General features: G+C 40.1%; 1 protein-coding gene across 3 annotated transcripts in view; it reads left to right on the forward strand.

Moving 5' to 3' along the window:
* PCNX2 (pecanex 2) overlaps positions 1-17,994 on the forward strand; it is a 327,055-nt gene that overhangs the window by 226,830 nt on the left and 82,231 nt on the right. For all 3 annotated transcript variants that reach the window (XM_009232501.4, XM_054561349.2, XM_054561362.2), the window contains 2 exons: positions 11,206-11,264; positions 14,018-14,233. In XM_009232501.4, coding sequence (XP_009230776.3) covers positions 11,206-11,264; positions 14,018-14,233 — 275 coding nt within the window. The remainder of the gene's footprint in view (positions 1-11,205; positions 11,265-14,017; positions 14,234-17,994) is intronic.

The following is a 17,994-nucleotide window of genomic DNA, read 5'->3' on the forward strand; positions in this document are numbered from 1 at the left end:
CATAATTTAGAAGACACATGAGGAGAAGGATGTCTATTGTATCTACCCATACTTTTGCTTACTGTGTTTTTTCTTCCTGATGTTTTAAGTTTCATTCTTTTCTTTCTTTCTCTTCTTTTCTTTTCTTAGAGGACATTATTTACCTATTATTTCAGGGTAGAACATCTGTTGACACATTCTCTTAGTTTTTTTTTTCCTTTGACACATTCTGTTAGTTTTTCTTCCTTTGAGAATGCCTTGTAATGAAATTTTTTTCATTCCAAAAGGATATCTTCACTGTATATAGGAATCTAGGCTGACAATTATTTTCTTTCAGCACTTAAAAACGTATTGTGCTATTTCTTCCTGACCTCTATGGTTTCTAATAAGAAATCTGCAATAATTCAAAATTTTTCCTTTGTAGATAAGGTGTTTCTTTCTTGTTGCTTTCAAGAGCTTTTCTTTGTGTTTATATTTTAGAAGCCTGACTATAATGTATTTTGGTGTGAATTTCTTCAACTTTACTTCCAACTTCTCTCCTTATGGGACCCTGATTTTAGTTCTTTAATTACGGTCCCATGGGTTTTGGAGACTCTATTTTTTTTCTTCAGTCTGTTTTCTCTCTGTTGTTCAGATTGCAAACAACAGTCTGTTGTTCTGTCTTCCAGTTCAATGATTCTTTTCTCTTCCCTTCATTCTGCTGTTAGGGACTTCATTTTTAAAATTTTAGTTATTGGCCGGGCACTGCAGCTCACACTTGTAATCCCAGCACTTTGGGAGGCCGAGGCCAGTGGATCACTTGAGCTCAGGAGTTCAAGACCAGCGTGGCCAACGTGATGAAACCCCATCTCTATTAAAATACAAAAATTAGCCGGGTGTGGTGGCACACACCTGTAGTCCCACTTACTTGGGAGGTTGAGGTGGGAGAATCACTTGAACCCTGGAGGCAAAGGTTGCAATGAGCTGAGATGGTGCCACTGCACTTCAGCCTGGATGACAGAGCAAGACTCTGTCTCAAAAAAAAAAATTAGTTATTGTATTTTTCAGTTGTAAAATTTCTATTTGATTCTTCTTTATTTATTCTATTTCTTTGCCAAGGCTTGCTTTTTTTTTTTTTTTTTTTTTTTTTTTTTTTTTTTTTTGCCAAAGCTCTATTTTTTCATTTATTTCAAGTGATCTTAATTGCTCATTGAAACATTTTTATGACGGCTAATTTAAAATATTTGTTAGATAATTTCATCATCTCAATTTTGGCATCTATTGTCTTTTAAAATTCATTTTGAGATCTTCCTGTTTGTTTCTGATTGTAAGTAGTTTTCTATTCAACTCTGGACATTTTGGGTGCTATTATGTATTATGAGCCTCTGGATAATATTTACACCTTTGTTTCAGCTAGCTGTTACTGACACCATTCTGGCAGGAGAAAAGGGGTTGTTGCTTTGTTACTTTCAGATGGGGTTAGAAGTCCAGGTTCCCTACTCAGCCTCTATTGACTCCTGAGATGGGAGAGGGTGGAAAGTTTCTTGTTATTGCTTGATAGGGGGTGGGAGTTCAGATTCCCCACTAAGCATTTATTGATACTTTCCTGAATGGGAGGGATAGTGGTACCTCATTACTGCTCCCCATGTGGCCTTTTTACCCAGGAAAATTATGAAAGTCTGAACTCAGTCTCTTTTGACACCATCTCAGCAGGAGAGGAAGGGGCACCTCATTATTGCATGGCAAGGGAGGAAGTCTAGGTTCCTCACTCAGTCTTTGCTGGTGACACAGGATTCTTTGGGGGGCCACTTCACCAGGCTCCACCCATTCAGCCCAGCAGGCTGTGCTTGGTTTGCGCTACTGGCCTGGATCCCATATCTTGGGTAGAATGGTGAGGGGTGTGTGGGCAAGTGGGTGTGAGGTCTGACCACAGTGCACAGCCAGGCACACAGGCTGCTGCAGTGGGGCTGGGCAGGCAACTCCAGATGCCTCCTTCATGTGAGGCTGCAGCTGAACCAGACATACCACAGGCAGCTTCTGCCTTAAGTGCCCTCACTGGATGAGGGGAATATGGTGGCACCTAAAAACTCAGAGATGCCAGCAACCAGAAAAAGCCCCAAGGGGGTGTTATAGTTTTGTCACAGCTCTGGCTCAGGAAGCCTGGAGGTCTGAGCCCCCAGAAGGATCACAGCTCTTCTTTCCCATAGTCCAGTGAACAGGAGCATGTCACTGCCCACAGTTCAGTGAGCTGATCAGAGATGCGTGACAGTGCTTTTCACACCTGCCATTTGGCGGGTCCCAGGATTTTGTCCTGTGTCTGAGAAGAATGAGGTTATGTAGACAATCAGAGACTGAGTAAGGCAGAGAAGAGTTTTACTGAGTGATGGAACAGCTCTCAGCAGAAAGAAGACCCTAAGTGGGTACCCCCTACCCAAAGGTGGGTAGTCCCAAAGTGTGGCTGAGTCCAGGGTTTTTATGGGCTCGGAATGAGGGAGTGCATGCTGATTGGACAAAAAGCACCATTCAATTGGCTGAAAGGCATGGAGGAAGTTCTCACTGCAGTTGGGGACTTTACCTAGAACTGGCAGCTTGGTTTTCAGGCTTTAATTTGTCTTTGGTTTGAAGGTTGGGTTTCACCAGGGACCCACCCCTATCTGCTTAGAAATTTGTCTCCCTTCTGCTGCTATCACTGGTACAGGTAGGCATAGGGCTATGGTTTTATCTGTGGTATTTGGCTGTTACAGAGTGGTTATGACCTACATTTTTCTGTCTTTTTAGGCTGCGCCTTTCCTGACTCTCAGGCTAGACAGATCAGGGGTTTGTTGATACTTTTTTTTTTTTTCTTTTGCTTCTGTAGGTGTTTCTGGGCTATATGAGGCAAAAACAAAAACAGAGAAACTCACCACAGTATTTTTCCTTGGATCCCATGATGCCCAGATGCTCTACTTTTTCCTTTTACCTTTCAGAAGGTGTTTTTATTACATGTAAAATCCAGGGTTTTCGTTGTACCAAGTAGAGGAATAAGGAAAAATACACCAATTCCATCTTTCCGGAAGAATACAACCAATCTGCATGTATTCATTGTTCTTATTCGTGCTTAGCTTTCTCTACTGCAGTTTCATATGGTATGATGAAAACATAATATTTTGGATACCAGTATTCTATATAGGGTATTCTTTCATTGCAGGCCTCAAATAGACTTTCAGGAAATAGACTTTTACAATAACATTAGGAGGTAAAAGAATTGCCTCATTATGCCCATATGGCTGCCTGTGAGCACACATGTATGTTTACAAAGAATCTTAGAAACTTCATCTTGAGGTAGGCTGAACACAGTGTGGTTGCTGAGTGTATTTTACAGTTTATCTATAGGAGAATAGAAGAAACCAGAAAAGCATTGAGGGAACGTAAACAGAGAGAAAAAATGTTGATTCAGACCCTGTCATGATAAGATCCTTGTGGAGAGAGTGGTATAAAACTCAGCAAGCTTTATAAACATAAAATGAAAAAAAATTTTTAGTTTTTTAACTTAATAATTAATTACTTTGAAAAGTTGTATAGCTAAGACTAAAACGAAAAAGTTGTATAACGAAGACTAAAACTCACAAAGACCAGTAGAAGACTTCTACACAGCAACAGTGGAGTAATATGTGGTTGTACTCCTATTGTTTCAGTATGGCTAACTTGTATTATCTTTTCTTTATGAAAATCTGGTTTAGAAGTTTTCAGTTCCAGAGATGTAGCAGACTAGATAATCTCAAAACTTTTACACCTGCTAAAAGTATCAAAAAATGATAGGTGGTAAAATTCCTCCTAGATACATGTTTGAACATAATAATAAAGTTAGAAAATTCCCATGGGCTAGAAAGAAAGAGGGAGCAGAAAACAGTGAAACCTGCTATCACTGCCCGGGAAGAATGGGGTGGGTGGTGGGTCAGGGCTGTGAGTCTCAGTAACATAGGGGCTGACATTTTAAAATCTATGCCAGGCTAGGTGATGAAGTGTTAGTCCTACAGAAGCAGAAAGTTTCAACTAAGACTTCCACATAAAGCTGGAGCCCTGAAGGTCTTCCCCATCAGTGAAGAAGTGAAACACCCAACACAGAGAAGGAACAAGAAATCTCAACTGGTCAGAGAGAGGGAAGAGTGGGGACAAGTCTCCATTATGAATGGACAATACTAATCTTTCGTCACATGTGGGCTTGGAGTTCAAAACTATACTACCCATATTTGGAAACTGTCACATTGAGAAGTTAATGCAAAAATGGTACTGGTGTGTAAAACCCCTAGAGTTGCTGATGAAGCCAATGTAAAATTATTCTTAAAGGACATGACATATCTTCAACTAATTCCACAATAAAAACTGACTGGAAAGGAGCTCTCAATCCAGTACTATGCAATACAAAAGAAAAATATTCATCATGAACAAGAACCAGGAAATAAAATAAATAGCAGATTTCGACTCTCCAAAACTAAAGATAAGTAAAGAAATAATCATATATATATTTAGAATAAAAAGTTGTATAAGAAGAAATAAAGCTAAAAGGCCAAGATGTTATGAAAAAAAAAGACAAATTGGAACAAATGGCTTATAAAAATAAATGCATGTAGTCATTAAAATGTATACTGTAATAGACAAGTTAAATAGTAAATTAAACACAGCTAAACTAGAAAGCAGTCAGTCTAAGAAAATTGGCCAGAATGCAGCAGAGAAAGATAAAGAAATGGGAAATATTCCAGGGAGGTTAAGAGACTTAGAGGACAAAATGAAAGATGTCAGCTAGAAGTCTAGAAGTTCCTGGAAGAAGGCATAAAACAAATAGGGAGAAGCACAATTTTGAGAGAAAATAATAGAAAATTTTCAAAATTGATGAAAGACATGAATCCTCAGATTCAGGAATCTAAGTCATGACCATAATAAACTAAAATAAATTCACATTTCTACACAAAACAGTGAGGTTTCACAGCACTAATATCAAAAAAGATCTTTAAAGTATTCAGAAGCAACAGGAAGAATGGATACTAATTAATAACAGTATATATGACCAACAGAAGAATTATACACAGCAATAATGGAGTAATATGTAGTTGTACTCCTATTTTTCAGTATGGTTAACTTTTATTAGCTCTCTTTTCTCTCCCCCACTCTCATTCTCTCTCCCTGCCTCTCTTTCCCCTTCACCTTTTTTCCCTTTTTTAAAACAATCGTTCTCATCAAATATGTATATTTTTGTATGTGTGGTATTTATTTAACTACTGATTCTATTTGTTTAATAATTACAGGGCTATTCTTTTTTTTTGTTGTTGTTGTTGAAGAAAGAGTCTTGCTCTGTCTGCCAGGCTGGAGTGCAGTGGTACAATCTTGGCTCACTGCAGCCTCGCCTCCCAGGTTCAAGAGATTCTCCTGCCTCCGCCTTCCGAGTAGCTGGGATTACAAGGATGTGCCACCACGCCCAGCTAATTTTCATATTTTTAGTAGAGACAGGGTTTCACTGTGTTGGCCAGGCTGGTCTCGAAACTCCTGACCTCAAATGATCCACCTACCTCAGCCTCCCAAATTGCTGGGATTACAGGCATGAGCCACCGTACCCGGCCTCTTCTTTTGTTTTTATTCTAGAGTTACTTTTAGTATGTTTCAGCTTTATAGGAGATTACCTATTTCATTTATGTTTTCAGATTTATTGGCACAAAGTTGTTCATAGTATTGCCTTATTATTTCTGATTCTGTAGTATTGTCTTTATAATTTTATAATCAGACTATAGTGTAATGTGTTTAAAAATCAAAGAAACAATACAATTAGAAAGCATAATAACATAAACTATGAAGATGGAATATGACCAAATACATCTGCCTGGACACCCAGTGAAAAGACATACCTTAAATATGGTGACCTGGAACAGCTGAAAATCAAAGAATAAGTGAAAGCATTAGGCAAGTGCAAACAAATTAAAGCTACTGTTGTGGCTTAGTATTGAACACAGATGTATTTGGGGCAAAAGCCATTAGGATTAAAAACATTTTATAATGCCAAAGACTAAAATTCACAATGAAAATATAAACTATGAATATCAACGCACTAAGTCACATAGCAAAACTTAAAAGGGAAAAAAAGGAAATTTTATTTAAAAAATAGAAACACAGTAGTGGTAGAAAATGTGACTCACTTTTCTTAGTTCATGACCCATCAAGTGATCAAAAATTAGATAAGCATATAGAAGCAATAAATAACATAATATAACTGCAATATATATTACAGAATATATACACACATGCACAAACACATATACATATGGAAAATGAAAAAAAACCTTTTCAGGTGCCCAAGGAATATGAAGAAACACTGATTATATATTAGGCAATTAAAAAGGAGCTTACTCTTTCATAATTCTTGCAAACTACAATAGTAGTTCAGTTTCTAGTAATAACATGCTAGGTATTTACAACCAATTTTCCCTCGTGAGGGCAGCTAAAGAAAACTGGGTAAAATGCAAAGAAAAGGGCCAGGTGTAGTGGCTCATGCCTGTAATCCCAGCACTTTGGGAGGCTGAGGCGGGTGGATCACCTGAGGTCAGGAGTTTGAGACCAGCCTGGCCAACATGGTGAAACCCCATCTCTACTAAAAATACAAAAATTAGCTGGGCATGGTGGTGCATGCCTGTGATTCCAGCTACTCGGGAGGCTGAGGCAGGGGAATCGCTTGAACCCAGGAGGTGGAGGTTGCAGTGAGCCAAGATCGCACCACTGCGCTCCAGCCTGGGCGACAGAGTAAGACTCTGTCTCAAAAGAAAAAACAAAACAACAACAACAAAAAGAAATATAAAGAAAAGAACCAACAAAACTTTCTTTAAACTCAAAGTTGTTGGTGGCTCAAAAGCTTCAAAGTACTGAAAATTCAGATCAAAATCCTGTAGAAGGAAAGCACCCAACACTCATAGCCATTTTTGTTCAAGACCATCTGCCAAACCTGAAAAAAGAAACAGCCAAACTGAGCTATGTTTGTGGTCTTGCAGGGCAAATGTATGAAAAGTCAAAACCCAGGCCCAGTAAGGCTGGAGGTCACCTGAAGGCCCTGACCCCAGGCAGTGCCCACCCTGATGGGTGTACAGCAGTATGTCCTCAGGAAATGTCTCATGCCAAATCATTCTGAGCTGCATGGTGACAGCAGAGTGCCACTGACTTTGCAAGAGCTAATACGATTGTTAGTGGCAGCAGCAATGAAGGGCGGAAAAACAATCCCAGCTGTACCTTGTGCATATAATCAATTTTAAAGGAGACAGTACCCCTGTATTTAAACTCTGGCTGCCTTCTCATTGTCCAGATTTCTTTAAGGTCGCCCTGCCTATGAATAAAATTACAGTCTATTTTTCACTCCGTCTTGGATTTGCTATATGAACAGACCCCCACCAAACTTCTCACTCTGGCCAGCAATATTTCCTCACCAAAAAATGAGACAACTTTTACCATAGACTGTGTGTACTGGAAAGGGGAATTTGAAGCATTATCAGTATAGAAAATTACTTTTAAATTATTTAAGTTGCTCAGATGAAACTGAGAGAGAAGGTGCTTGACCTAGAGAGACTGGGGGGGTGGGAAGGCCAAGTTTGAAGGGAAGAAGGCAGCTCTGCTCTCTGCATTTCATATTAACATAAAAGAGAGGTGCTTCTCAGTAAGTCAACTTCTCTGGAGAGTCCTGTTACACGACTCTTGTTCTGTAGTGCTCAGGACAGCATTAGCCAGCAATGCACAGTGACTTTGTCAGGCAAGTGCTAGGAAGACCATGCATGCAGACGCATGCCTAATGTGTACCAGGATTGCATGTTCCCACTGAGCTTGGGGAGAGAGCTATAAGCCCTGTTTCCTCTTTGAGCTACAGAGCTGATGTTCATTTGATTGGACAGTTAAGGCAGAAATCCAATTACTGAGGTAATTAGCACCTTTGAGGGGTAAGCACCAAATTTACAGGAGGAAAGCACTGGAGAAAAATCAAATTACCCGGTGTGGCTGACAGTCCACCCTCTTAGAGAATATGTGGAGAGCCAGAGGTCCTGGGGGTACACAGGCAGCTTAGCTTAGTTATTGCTCATCAGAATTTAGACTGTGTTCTATAGGCCTCTGAAAAGATAGCTTTCCAGTGAACATAGTTTTAGAAGGTGTTTTAGTTCCCTAAGGAGTTTAGTAAATGACTTTCTTTTGTCTTAATCCTCCTTTAAAAATTGTTTATTCTGCTGCTTGAAAATTCCATTTGCGGTAGGTCTTAAGGTGAAATTAAAATTCCATTTAGGGACTAACTATGCAGACATGGGATTTCAGCCTTCATTAGAAAGAATTTTGTTGTTTGCTCTATTTTCTGCTACCCTGAGATCTTTCATTTTTCAAAGCTGCTATGAGAGTATTTGTAAGGAAAACCAAAGCTGTAATAGAACAGCATGCTGGGGTTCACAGCCTTTCTGAAATGTAACACGGTATTTCTTCTCTCCAATCCATCCGTAGCATCACAGAACTCAACAGGATCTTGCCTAGATGGTTCTCAAGTGTCTAAGACATGCACGAAAAGAAAGAATACTTTTTTTTCTGAAGACAAGCCTTTTCATTTATTCAAATTATAGTTACAACCAAATATCTTTTTATCTGTTTTGATTCCCAAAAGACAAGTTCACAAAAGAAGACTGCATTCTTAGGTTTCTTCTTAAGCAGCATTTCTGACAAGTGCTTTTCATTTATTAAATTATACAGAATATGTCAATGATCATGTTTAAACATAAGCCACATATGCAGCATTGACTGGCAGCTAGTCTTCTTTCCTCTTAGCAAATATTATAAGGACAAGAACTTCAGAAGTATCCTTATCTTTGACCATTCAATAATTTATTCTGCAAATATTTATTGAGTGACTACTATGTGCCAGTTGTGAGCAACAAACTTACTCTCATGGTACTTAGGGACTGATGTAAGAGTCAGATATAATCAGATAATTACACAAAGAGATGTATGGTGTGGTGTAAAGGCTCCTGAGCCAGCCTCCCTAGGTCATATTCTGGCTGTACCACCTGTTAGATCTGTGACCTTGAGCACTCTACTTAATTTCTCTGTGCCTCTGCATCATCCGCTGTGAGAATGGGTATAATGAGTACCTACCTCAGAGGGTAGTTTTGAGGCAATAGTAAGCTAATACATATAAAGTACTTAGAACAGGCACATGACAGAAGCAAGTGCTACATAAATGTTAGCTGCCATCGTTATGATTGATGTTAGCCTTGACAGGTGCTCCAAAAGAGAGGTACAGGTACAATGCGTGAAAGAGAACATGACAAAGGAATCTCACGCAGCACAGGAGTCAAGGCAGCTTCCCTGAGAAGGTGATACTTGAGCTGAGACTTGAAGGATGAGAGGAGTCAATGAGGAAAAATGAGTGGGAATGGAAAGGGATCCCTAAGTAGAGGGAACATTTGCAAATGATACTGGAGAGGAAGGAACGACAGGACTAAGAGGTCTGGGCATGTTGAAGGGGTGGAAAAGGAAAACCAACAGGCTTGGAGCAAAGAAAGCAAAGGGTGGAGTGATAGAAAAGGCAGGAGCTGGCCAGGCGCGGTGATCACTCCTGTAATCCCAGCACTTTGGGAGGCCAAGGCAGGTGGATCATGAGGTCGAGAGAGCGAGAACATCCTGGCCAACATAGTAAAACCCCGTCTCTACTAAGAATACAAAAATTAGCTGGGCATGTGGCGAGTGTCTGTAATCCCAGGGCTGGGCAGGACAATCGCTTGAACCCAGTAGGCGGAGGTTGCCGTGAGCCGAGATTGCGCCGCTGCACTCCATCCTGGCGACAGAGCGAGACTCCATCTCAAAAAAAAAAAAAAAGAAAAGAAAAGAAAAGAAAAAGAAAAAGCAGGAGCCAGACGTGTTCAAGACCAGGCTTTCTACAATTGTCAGTGGGACCTTCATTATGCCCAAATCTTTAAGTAAACATTATGTGTGATGCTGATATATTTGTGGAAGCCCTTTCTTAATGGCTAATATATCAGATTTAACCATATGAAATTGCCATTTTGTAGGTGATAATAAACAGTTGACTGTCATCAATTTCATAGGCCTGATGTCAATTTCATATTTCATTCTTTAAAGACCACCACTCATTGTTGGAAATAAAAGGACAAAGGTAGGCTGACATAGCCTCTCCAAGCAGAGCAGATCGCTGCACTTACAAAGGGTTTTGGGGATGTGTGGAGTTCAAGGACTGGTAGGTTTTGGAGGCATACATGGGTTGACAGCATCTGTATAGGTGGTTACTTGAAAAGCCTGTTGTTCATCAATTGCCCCTCAGAAGTCTGCAGTGAGTTGGCTAACTCTCAGAAGCCAGGGGTTGTCATGGACCGGCTGCCTTACAAAAGCTGTGCACTGAGGGGTGTTTTCATGATGGAATAGGTTCAAAGCTGGTTCTAGTGGTCACTTGTTACCATGGCTGCAGACAATCCAAGAGCTTTCATTCTCATGGTTCAACCTAAGAAAGGTCTATAAGAGTATACCCCACTCTTGAAAGCAGGTGGTGGAGATGTTGACTACTCACCACCATTTCCTGAAATCAATTTGAAGAGAAAGATACCTATGTGGACACTGTTCTCAAGTTCTGAAAGTGGGTGGCATTACATTGGCAGTTTAAACACTTGCTTTTTTTTTGAGGCAGAGTCTCACTCTGTCACCCAGGTTGGAGTGCAGTGGTGCAATCTCGGCTCACTGCACTCCTGGATTCAAGTGACTCTCCTGCCTCAGCCTCCCAAGTAGCTGAGATTATAGGAGTGTGCCACCACACATGGCTAATCTTTTTGTATTTTTAGTAGAGATGGGGTTTCACACTGTTTTCCAGACTGGTACCAAGCCTCTGACTTCAAATGATCCACCTGCCTCAGCCTCCCTAAGTGTTGGGATTACAGGCATGAGCCACCGTGCTCGGCCTAAATACTTGCTTTGATTTTGCAGATCTGGTGCTCCAAATTGATTAAGACACAAGGCCGTTGTCTCCAAATCAGAGAGCTACTCATCTCTCCCCTCCATGTGTTTCTTGTACTGTTCCCTCTATTTCTTATCATGAGACTCCTCTCTTCCTGCAGTGTGGTAAAACTACAGCAATCATCTTAACCTGTGAGATCTGTCACCTTTGCATTTTCCACCCACGCAGCTGGTTCTGTAAACCACCTCTTCCGCTTGGGGGGATCTAATCATGACCTTTTACCCTTTTGTGGCCTCTTCTAGTACAAGGCGAGTGGATAATTCCAACACAAGACTGGCAGTCCAAATTGAAAGAGATCCAGGTAAGAAGATCTCTTCTCTCTTTTTAAACTATTTATTGTTGTATGGATGGATTCTCAAAAGGAAGAATTAAATACTCACTCTGTACTCATTGTGGAGACAATGCACATCTTAGTTAATATGCTGACTGTGGAATAAAACTGTGCAGGTAGAGTGATCAAGCAACCTGATTTGGTTTGACAATGCATTGCTCTGCTGTTTAGAATTGATTAGGACCTTGCTCACTATTAGATACCCCTGTTAATCAAGACATTTTAGTTCGTGTGCAGTAAACCTCAAACACAGACTGTAAACCTTGAGATTCATCTTTTAGGAAAAAACAATTCTTTGGAAAAACATCAGCATGATAATATCCTTAAAAGCAAAGCATTCCATGATCCAGGATCTAGAAGGTTTCAGAAACTTTGGTCAACATTAAGCTATGAAAAGATTGACCTGCTAGAAAATTATTTTACTTTTTTCTTTCCATAATCAATCTCCTTTTTTAACCATTCTATTTCTTCTTTCCTCATATTAGAATGCAAATTTTAACTGTTCTCTATTTTTATCCTCCTCACTCCCTTGTTTGTGCCCCAAAATCTGTCTAGGAACAATTGTATCATGCTCATTATCTATATTTGATTGCATCTACATGATTAATTTGAAATCAGAATTCGAAATTTGAGATACCTGGAGAGAGAGGCTTATTTTTTGTTGGAACTTTATGTCAGTACAATGAGGGAGGAGAGGTACTGATATCTCTGAGGTGCAGCTGTGGGACTGTGATGTTTGTTACAAGGCTATTGATACAAGGCAGAGGGACAGTTTCCCAAGCACGTTGTGCTGTTAGTTAATCATAATTGCTGTTTCATTTTAATCTAATTATGCAAATGTGTGGTCAATGTGTTCTAAGAAGATGCTCTGAGTTGAATCTCTACTTTTAGTGATTTCAATTGTTTTGTTTTATTTAAACATTGAACAGTTTGAACAATTAAGCAAAGGCTAATTCTCTCATTCAGGCCTTTCCTTTCAAAGTGCCAGAGACTGAAAGTTGTCTTTAATTAGTGTCTCAGGATGCATGCTCCTTCATCAGAGAAAACGAATATAGTTCAGGTCAAGGAGGCTTCATCTGCATAGAAGATTAAGCATACTGATACTTTATTAGACTACATGGCATGAGTCAGCCCACAGAACAGTTTCTTTCCATTAATCATAATTAAGTTATAAATGCTCTAGTTTTGATTCAGCTTTCAACTGTCATGAGTGGCCAGCAAAGATACTCATAATTTGATAGTGTTATTCTGTAGATTTCTTAGAGGCGGATTGGTGATCTTCCTGATGTAAGCGCACTTGGGGCATCTTCACCTTCTTGTACCACTCCCTGCCTTCCACACCCTGATTGTGTCCCAGTTCCCATGGATACAAAGCAGGGATGCTTCGGTCAGATCTGCAGTCTTCATCCCTGTCCTCCCCGAATGTCTGTCTCCACTCAAATAGACGATCCAGAAGGGAGCATTGAGTTTTGCTTTAGGCATTTCCTCTTTGGGACAACTATGCTTATGGCTTTCCAGAGCCATAATTTCCTCTCCCAAAGAAAAGCTACTCGTAGAATAAAAGTCATGAACGTGAACATTTTTCCTAGGCTTCTCCCAATGCTTACTCCACCCACAGGACCACAGACCAGGAAGACTTCCCATGTTATCCAATCTTCTCTTTAAAAAATCTTATATCCCTCATCTTGAGAGATCCCATGAAAGGAGGGAAAAGAGTCAGGGCTCAGCAGGGAGGATATAGGAAATGCACTACGCACTCCTAATTTCACCCCCACTCAACATGCACCTCTGGCTTTCCACCGGGAAGCAAGGTATTCCATCATTCCATCTCCTTTGCTGCTTCCTCCTTCACCCTTCCTTGGATGTCATTATCCACCCAATTAAAATGGCCAAAGTTAAACAAACAAGCAACAATGGACAATTCCAAGTCCTGGCAAGGATGCAGAATTAGAGCTCTCAGTCACTCCTGGGGAAATGCAAAAAGGGTACAGCCACTTTGGAGAACAGCAGTCCTGCTCCTAAGCATTTACTCAAGAGAAATGGGGAGAGTCATATTCACACAAACTCCTGTTCATGACTCTTGGTAGTGGTTTTACCCATAATCACCAAAACTGGAAACAACCCAAGTGTCCTTCAGCAGATGAATGAATAAATAAACTGTAGCACATGCATACAGAGGGATACTACTCAAAGGTGAAACAGAACACACTCATATATACAACAGATGAATGCATTATTCTAATAAGCGCTGGATATATGACTATATGCATTTTTCAAGACTCATAGAATAGTACACTAAAATGGATGAATTTTACCCTACATAAATTATTCTTCAATAAACCTGAATTTTTAATTTATATATAGTTTAAGAACAAATGGTATCCATTTATATATAGTATAATAACTTATGTTATATAATATGTCAAATATTTATTTGTATTTAACAAATAATACTAGCAATGATTGTTTGTATTATATATTATAGCACATATATATAAATCGATGCTGCTTATTGCCTATAAATTATACAGAGAGACTATCAAGAGAAAAAATTGGAGGGTCTCATATAATCCACTAAAATGTGGGAAGAACAGATCTTTCCTCTTTTATGTACACAAAGAGTCTGATTTTACCCTTAATCAGATGACAACTCACCGTTTCCTAGGTCTGGATACACAGCAAGGAGTAGGCATTCACTGATCATATTTCTTGTTTGCCTTTAGGGAATGATGACAACAATCTCAATTCCATTTTTTATGAACACTTGACAAGGACCCTCCAGGAGTCCCTCTGTGGAGACTTAGTTCTTGGTCGTTGGGGAAACTACAGCTCTGGCGATTGCTTTATTTTGGCTTCAGATGATCTCAATGCCTTTGTTCACCTGATTGAAATTGGAAATGGTCTCGTCACCTTTCAACTTCGAGGACTGGAATTCCGAGGTAAGAATTTCTTCATTGTGGAAATTGTTGAAAGTTGGTTGCTTGAGTTAATTATCAAGCAAAACTTTAGGAAGAAGTCACTGTTAAACAGGAAAAACTTAATGTCTTCCTACTGAAAGAGAGCTTGCCACCACTACCTTGATATAAATAAACTACAGTCATCTGAAGGAATAAAAACATAAAACATAAAATGGCATGTAAACTTGTGGATTAGCAAACCAAGACATTGGTTTTATTAGCAAATCAGGATATTGATTTTAATCTTTCTGGGGAAAATCTCAGAAGCCACAGGAGGTTGTGGGGAACATCAGGGCTCCAAATGGAGTCAGCCTGACCTTGTTCTGTGGGTCACAGGTGTTGGGATCTGTTGTGTGCAAATCACTTAAGGTCTTAGAACTTTTCATTCCTATCTGCAAAATAATAATAATGAGAATGGCTGCCTTATAATGTTGCTGTGTGGTTTAAATGAGATCAATGCAGAAGGCACTTCATGAATCCTCATTGCTTTGTGGTTATTGAGTCTGCCTGAATCTTGAAAGTATAACCCCAGTTTCCCCACAAATCAGGAGCTGCAGTTATGCGGGATGCAGAGAGTGGCATAAGTGATGTACCTGTTGCCTTCTCCTGCATTATTTATTCCTTTACTCGTTGCATGTTTTCTGAACATGTCCTCTGTATCAGGCAGTGTTTTAATGCTGGAGATACAATGGACACATGACATGAAAGAGACTTATCCTGATGAAGCTTACCTCCAGTGAGAGACACCTAAAGTAAACAAGTAAACAAACAGGCAAACTAATTACAGCTTGGAGCAAGTGCTATAAAGGAAGTAAATAGGGTTCTGGAACCCAAAGTCACTGCAGAGGATGAGGGTGAGGTGCCACGTTCAATGGGATGGTCAAGGAAGGCCTCGAGAGGAGAGCAGGAGGAAGAATGTCCCCAGTGCAGGAACTGATACCTGCTAAATGCATGAGTCAGGCAGCATCTCAGAGCATTCTTGGCATCTGGGAGGATTCAAGTGACTAGGGCTTGACCAGTGCTCACAGCAACTTGACATGAGGCAGCAGGAAGCCCAGTAATGTGAGATCTCCCCCCCAGTGTCAGGGACTATATGTTATTCTCTATGTTATGGGGAACCACGTAGGGACTCTGGAGGAGGGAATGGTTGACCCTCTCTACACTTTAAGAGATTGGTCTGGTGGCTGTGTGGAGAATGTACTGGGGGAAGACAAAAGTAGAAGCAGGGAAACGATTTAGGACTGCATTGTAGACACCCAAGCAGATGATGGCAGAGACAGGGAAGTGCCCAGAGACTGGGAGGTGGAATCAGAAGGGCTAGCTGTTAGGGCTGAGTGAGAGGGGAGGCTCTGTGTGCCCCTCAAGTTTCTAGATCGAGTGTCTACATGGGCAGAGGTGTGTTTACTGAAACAGGGAAGCCAGGAAGGACTCTTTGGTCTGGTGGTGGAGGCATTCAAGTGGATGTGCAAGTAGCTAGTACATACAGGCTGATAGTTATTCAGGAGACATTTATTTAGCACTGATTACATGTCATGCACTAGTGTAGGTACCAAGAATACAGAAGTGAAGCCCCTACCTTAAGATGCTGGGAGCCTCACAGAGAAGACAGGTGTGGAAGGAGCTCGTGTGAAATGAGTATCGCATGAAATGAGTGTTATGACAGTGTCCTGCAAGGGCTACATTAAGGACCAGAGGAGAGGCACTGGTGTCAGGTTGGAGTCTGGGTCAGCTCAATGGAGGAGAAAGACGAAGGGCCTTACTTGCTAAGGAGCAGCAGATGTGATAACAAAGAAGCACCAAGTCATCCGATGTAGTTCTCAGCCCGTAGTTTGTAAGTGGTTATAGGTAATGCTAGAAAGGTGAGCAGGAGCCAATTCATACCTGTTCAAGCCCTCACTGTGACAAAAGGACATCTTTTAGCTAAAAACAAGTTGTCATTTTTTCCCAGCTTGAACACCATTATCTAAAGATGATCAGTTATCTCGGTTCTTTGGATGAGAATCTCTAGCATTAGTTTTGTGAATATCCATGCCTTTTCACATTCCTAAATAAATGTATACAAAATATTTTTTTTCTAGAGTGGTAGGTTCTGTGTTTTAGGTATACATTCCATGCACTTTTCTGAATTTTAAGAATCTAATTTAGGGGGCTTAGTTTAGAGAAGGTTATTGAACAGGGGACTAGTGATAAAACTCTATAGAGTAATCACAGAAGGAATATTTCCCCTACATTTAGCACAGATGCCAGAAAATGTCGCGAGAGATGGTGGAAGTAAGTGTCTTCAGTGCAATAATACAATAGAACTGTCCTGCTCTCTGAATTTCTGAATCTCAGCTCTTTTGAGAGCTTTTCTTAAAAGTTCTTTTATTTTAGTGTATTCCTTTTTAAATATAATTTCAACTTTCATTTTAGATTTAGGGGGTACATATGCAGGTTTGTTACATGGATATATTGTGTGATGCTGATATATGAGGTATGAGTGGTCCCATCACTGAGATACTGCTCATAGTACTCAACAGTTTTTCTTTTTTTTTTTTTTTTTTTCTTTTATTATTATTATGATTATTCTCATTATTATACTTTAGGTTTTATGGTACATGTGCGCAATGTGCAGGTAAGTTACATATGTATACATGTGCCATGCTGGTGCGCTGCACCCACCAAGTTGTCATCTAGCATTAGGTATATCTCCCAATGCTATCCCTCCCCCCTCCCCCCACCCCACAACAGTCCTCAAAGTGTGATGTTCCCCTTCCTGTGTCCATGTGTTCTCATTGTTCAATTCCCACCTATGAGTGAGAATATGCGGTGTTTGGTTTTTTGTTCTTGCGATAGTTTACTGAGAATGATGATTTCCAGTTTCATCCATGTCCCTACAAAGGACGTGAACTCATCATTTTTTATGGCTGCATAGTATTCCATGGTGTATATGTGCCACATTTTCTTAATCCAGTCTATCATTGTTGGACATTTGGGTTGGTTCCAAGTCTTTGCTATTGTGAATAATGCGGCAATAAACATACGTGTGCATGTGTCTTTATAGCAGCATGATTTATAGTCCTTTCGGTATATACCCAGTAATGGGATGGCTGGGTCGAATGGAATTTCTAGTTCTAGATCCCTGAGGAATCGCCACACTGACTTCCACAAGGGTTGAACTAGTTTACAGTCCCACCAACAGTGTAAAAGTGTTCCTATTTCTCCACATCCTCTCCAGCACCTGTTGTTTCCTGACTTTTTAATGATTGCCATTCTAACTGGTGTGAGATGGTATCTCATTGTGGTTTTGATTTGCATTTCTCTGATGGCCAGTGATGGTGAGCATTTTTTCATGTGTTTTTTGGCTGCATAAATGTCTTCTTTTGAGAAGTGTCTGTTCATGTCCTTCGCCCACTTTTTGATGGGGTTGTTTGTTTTTTTCTTGTAAATTTGTTGGAGTTCATTGTAGATTCTGGATATTAGCCCTTTGTCAGATGAGTAGGTTGCGAAAATGTTCTCCCATTTTGTAGGTTGCCTGTTCACTCTGATGGTAGTTTCCTTTGCTGTGCAGAAGCTCTTTAGTTTAATTAGATCCCATTTGTCAATTTTGGCTTTTGTTGCCATTGCTTTTGGTGTTTTAGACATGAAGTCCTTGCCCATGCCTATGTCCTGAATGGTAATGCCTAGGTTTTCTTCTAGGGTTTTTATGGTTTTAGGTCTAACATTTAAGTCTTTAATCCATCTTGAATTGATTTTTGTATAAG

Source organism: Pongo abelii, chromosome 1, assembly GCF_028885655.2.
Source record: "Pongo abelii isolate AG06213 chromosome 1, NHGRI_mPonAbe1-v2.0_pri, whole genome shotgun sequence".
Taxonomy (NCBI): domain Eukaryota; kingdom Metazoa; phylum Chordata; class Mammalia; order Primates; family Hominidae; genus Pongo; species Pongo abelii.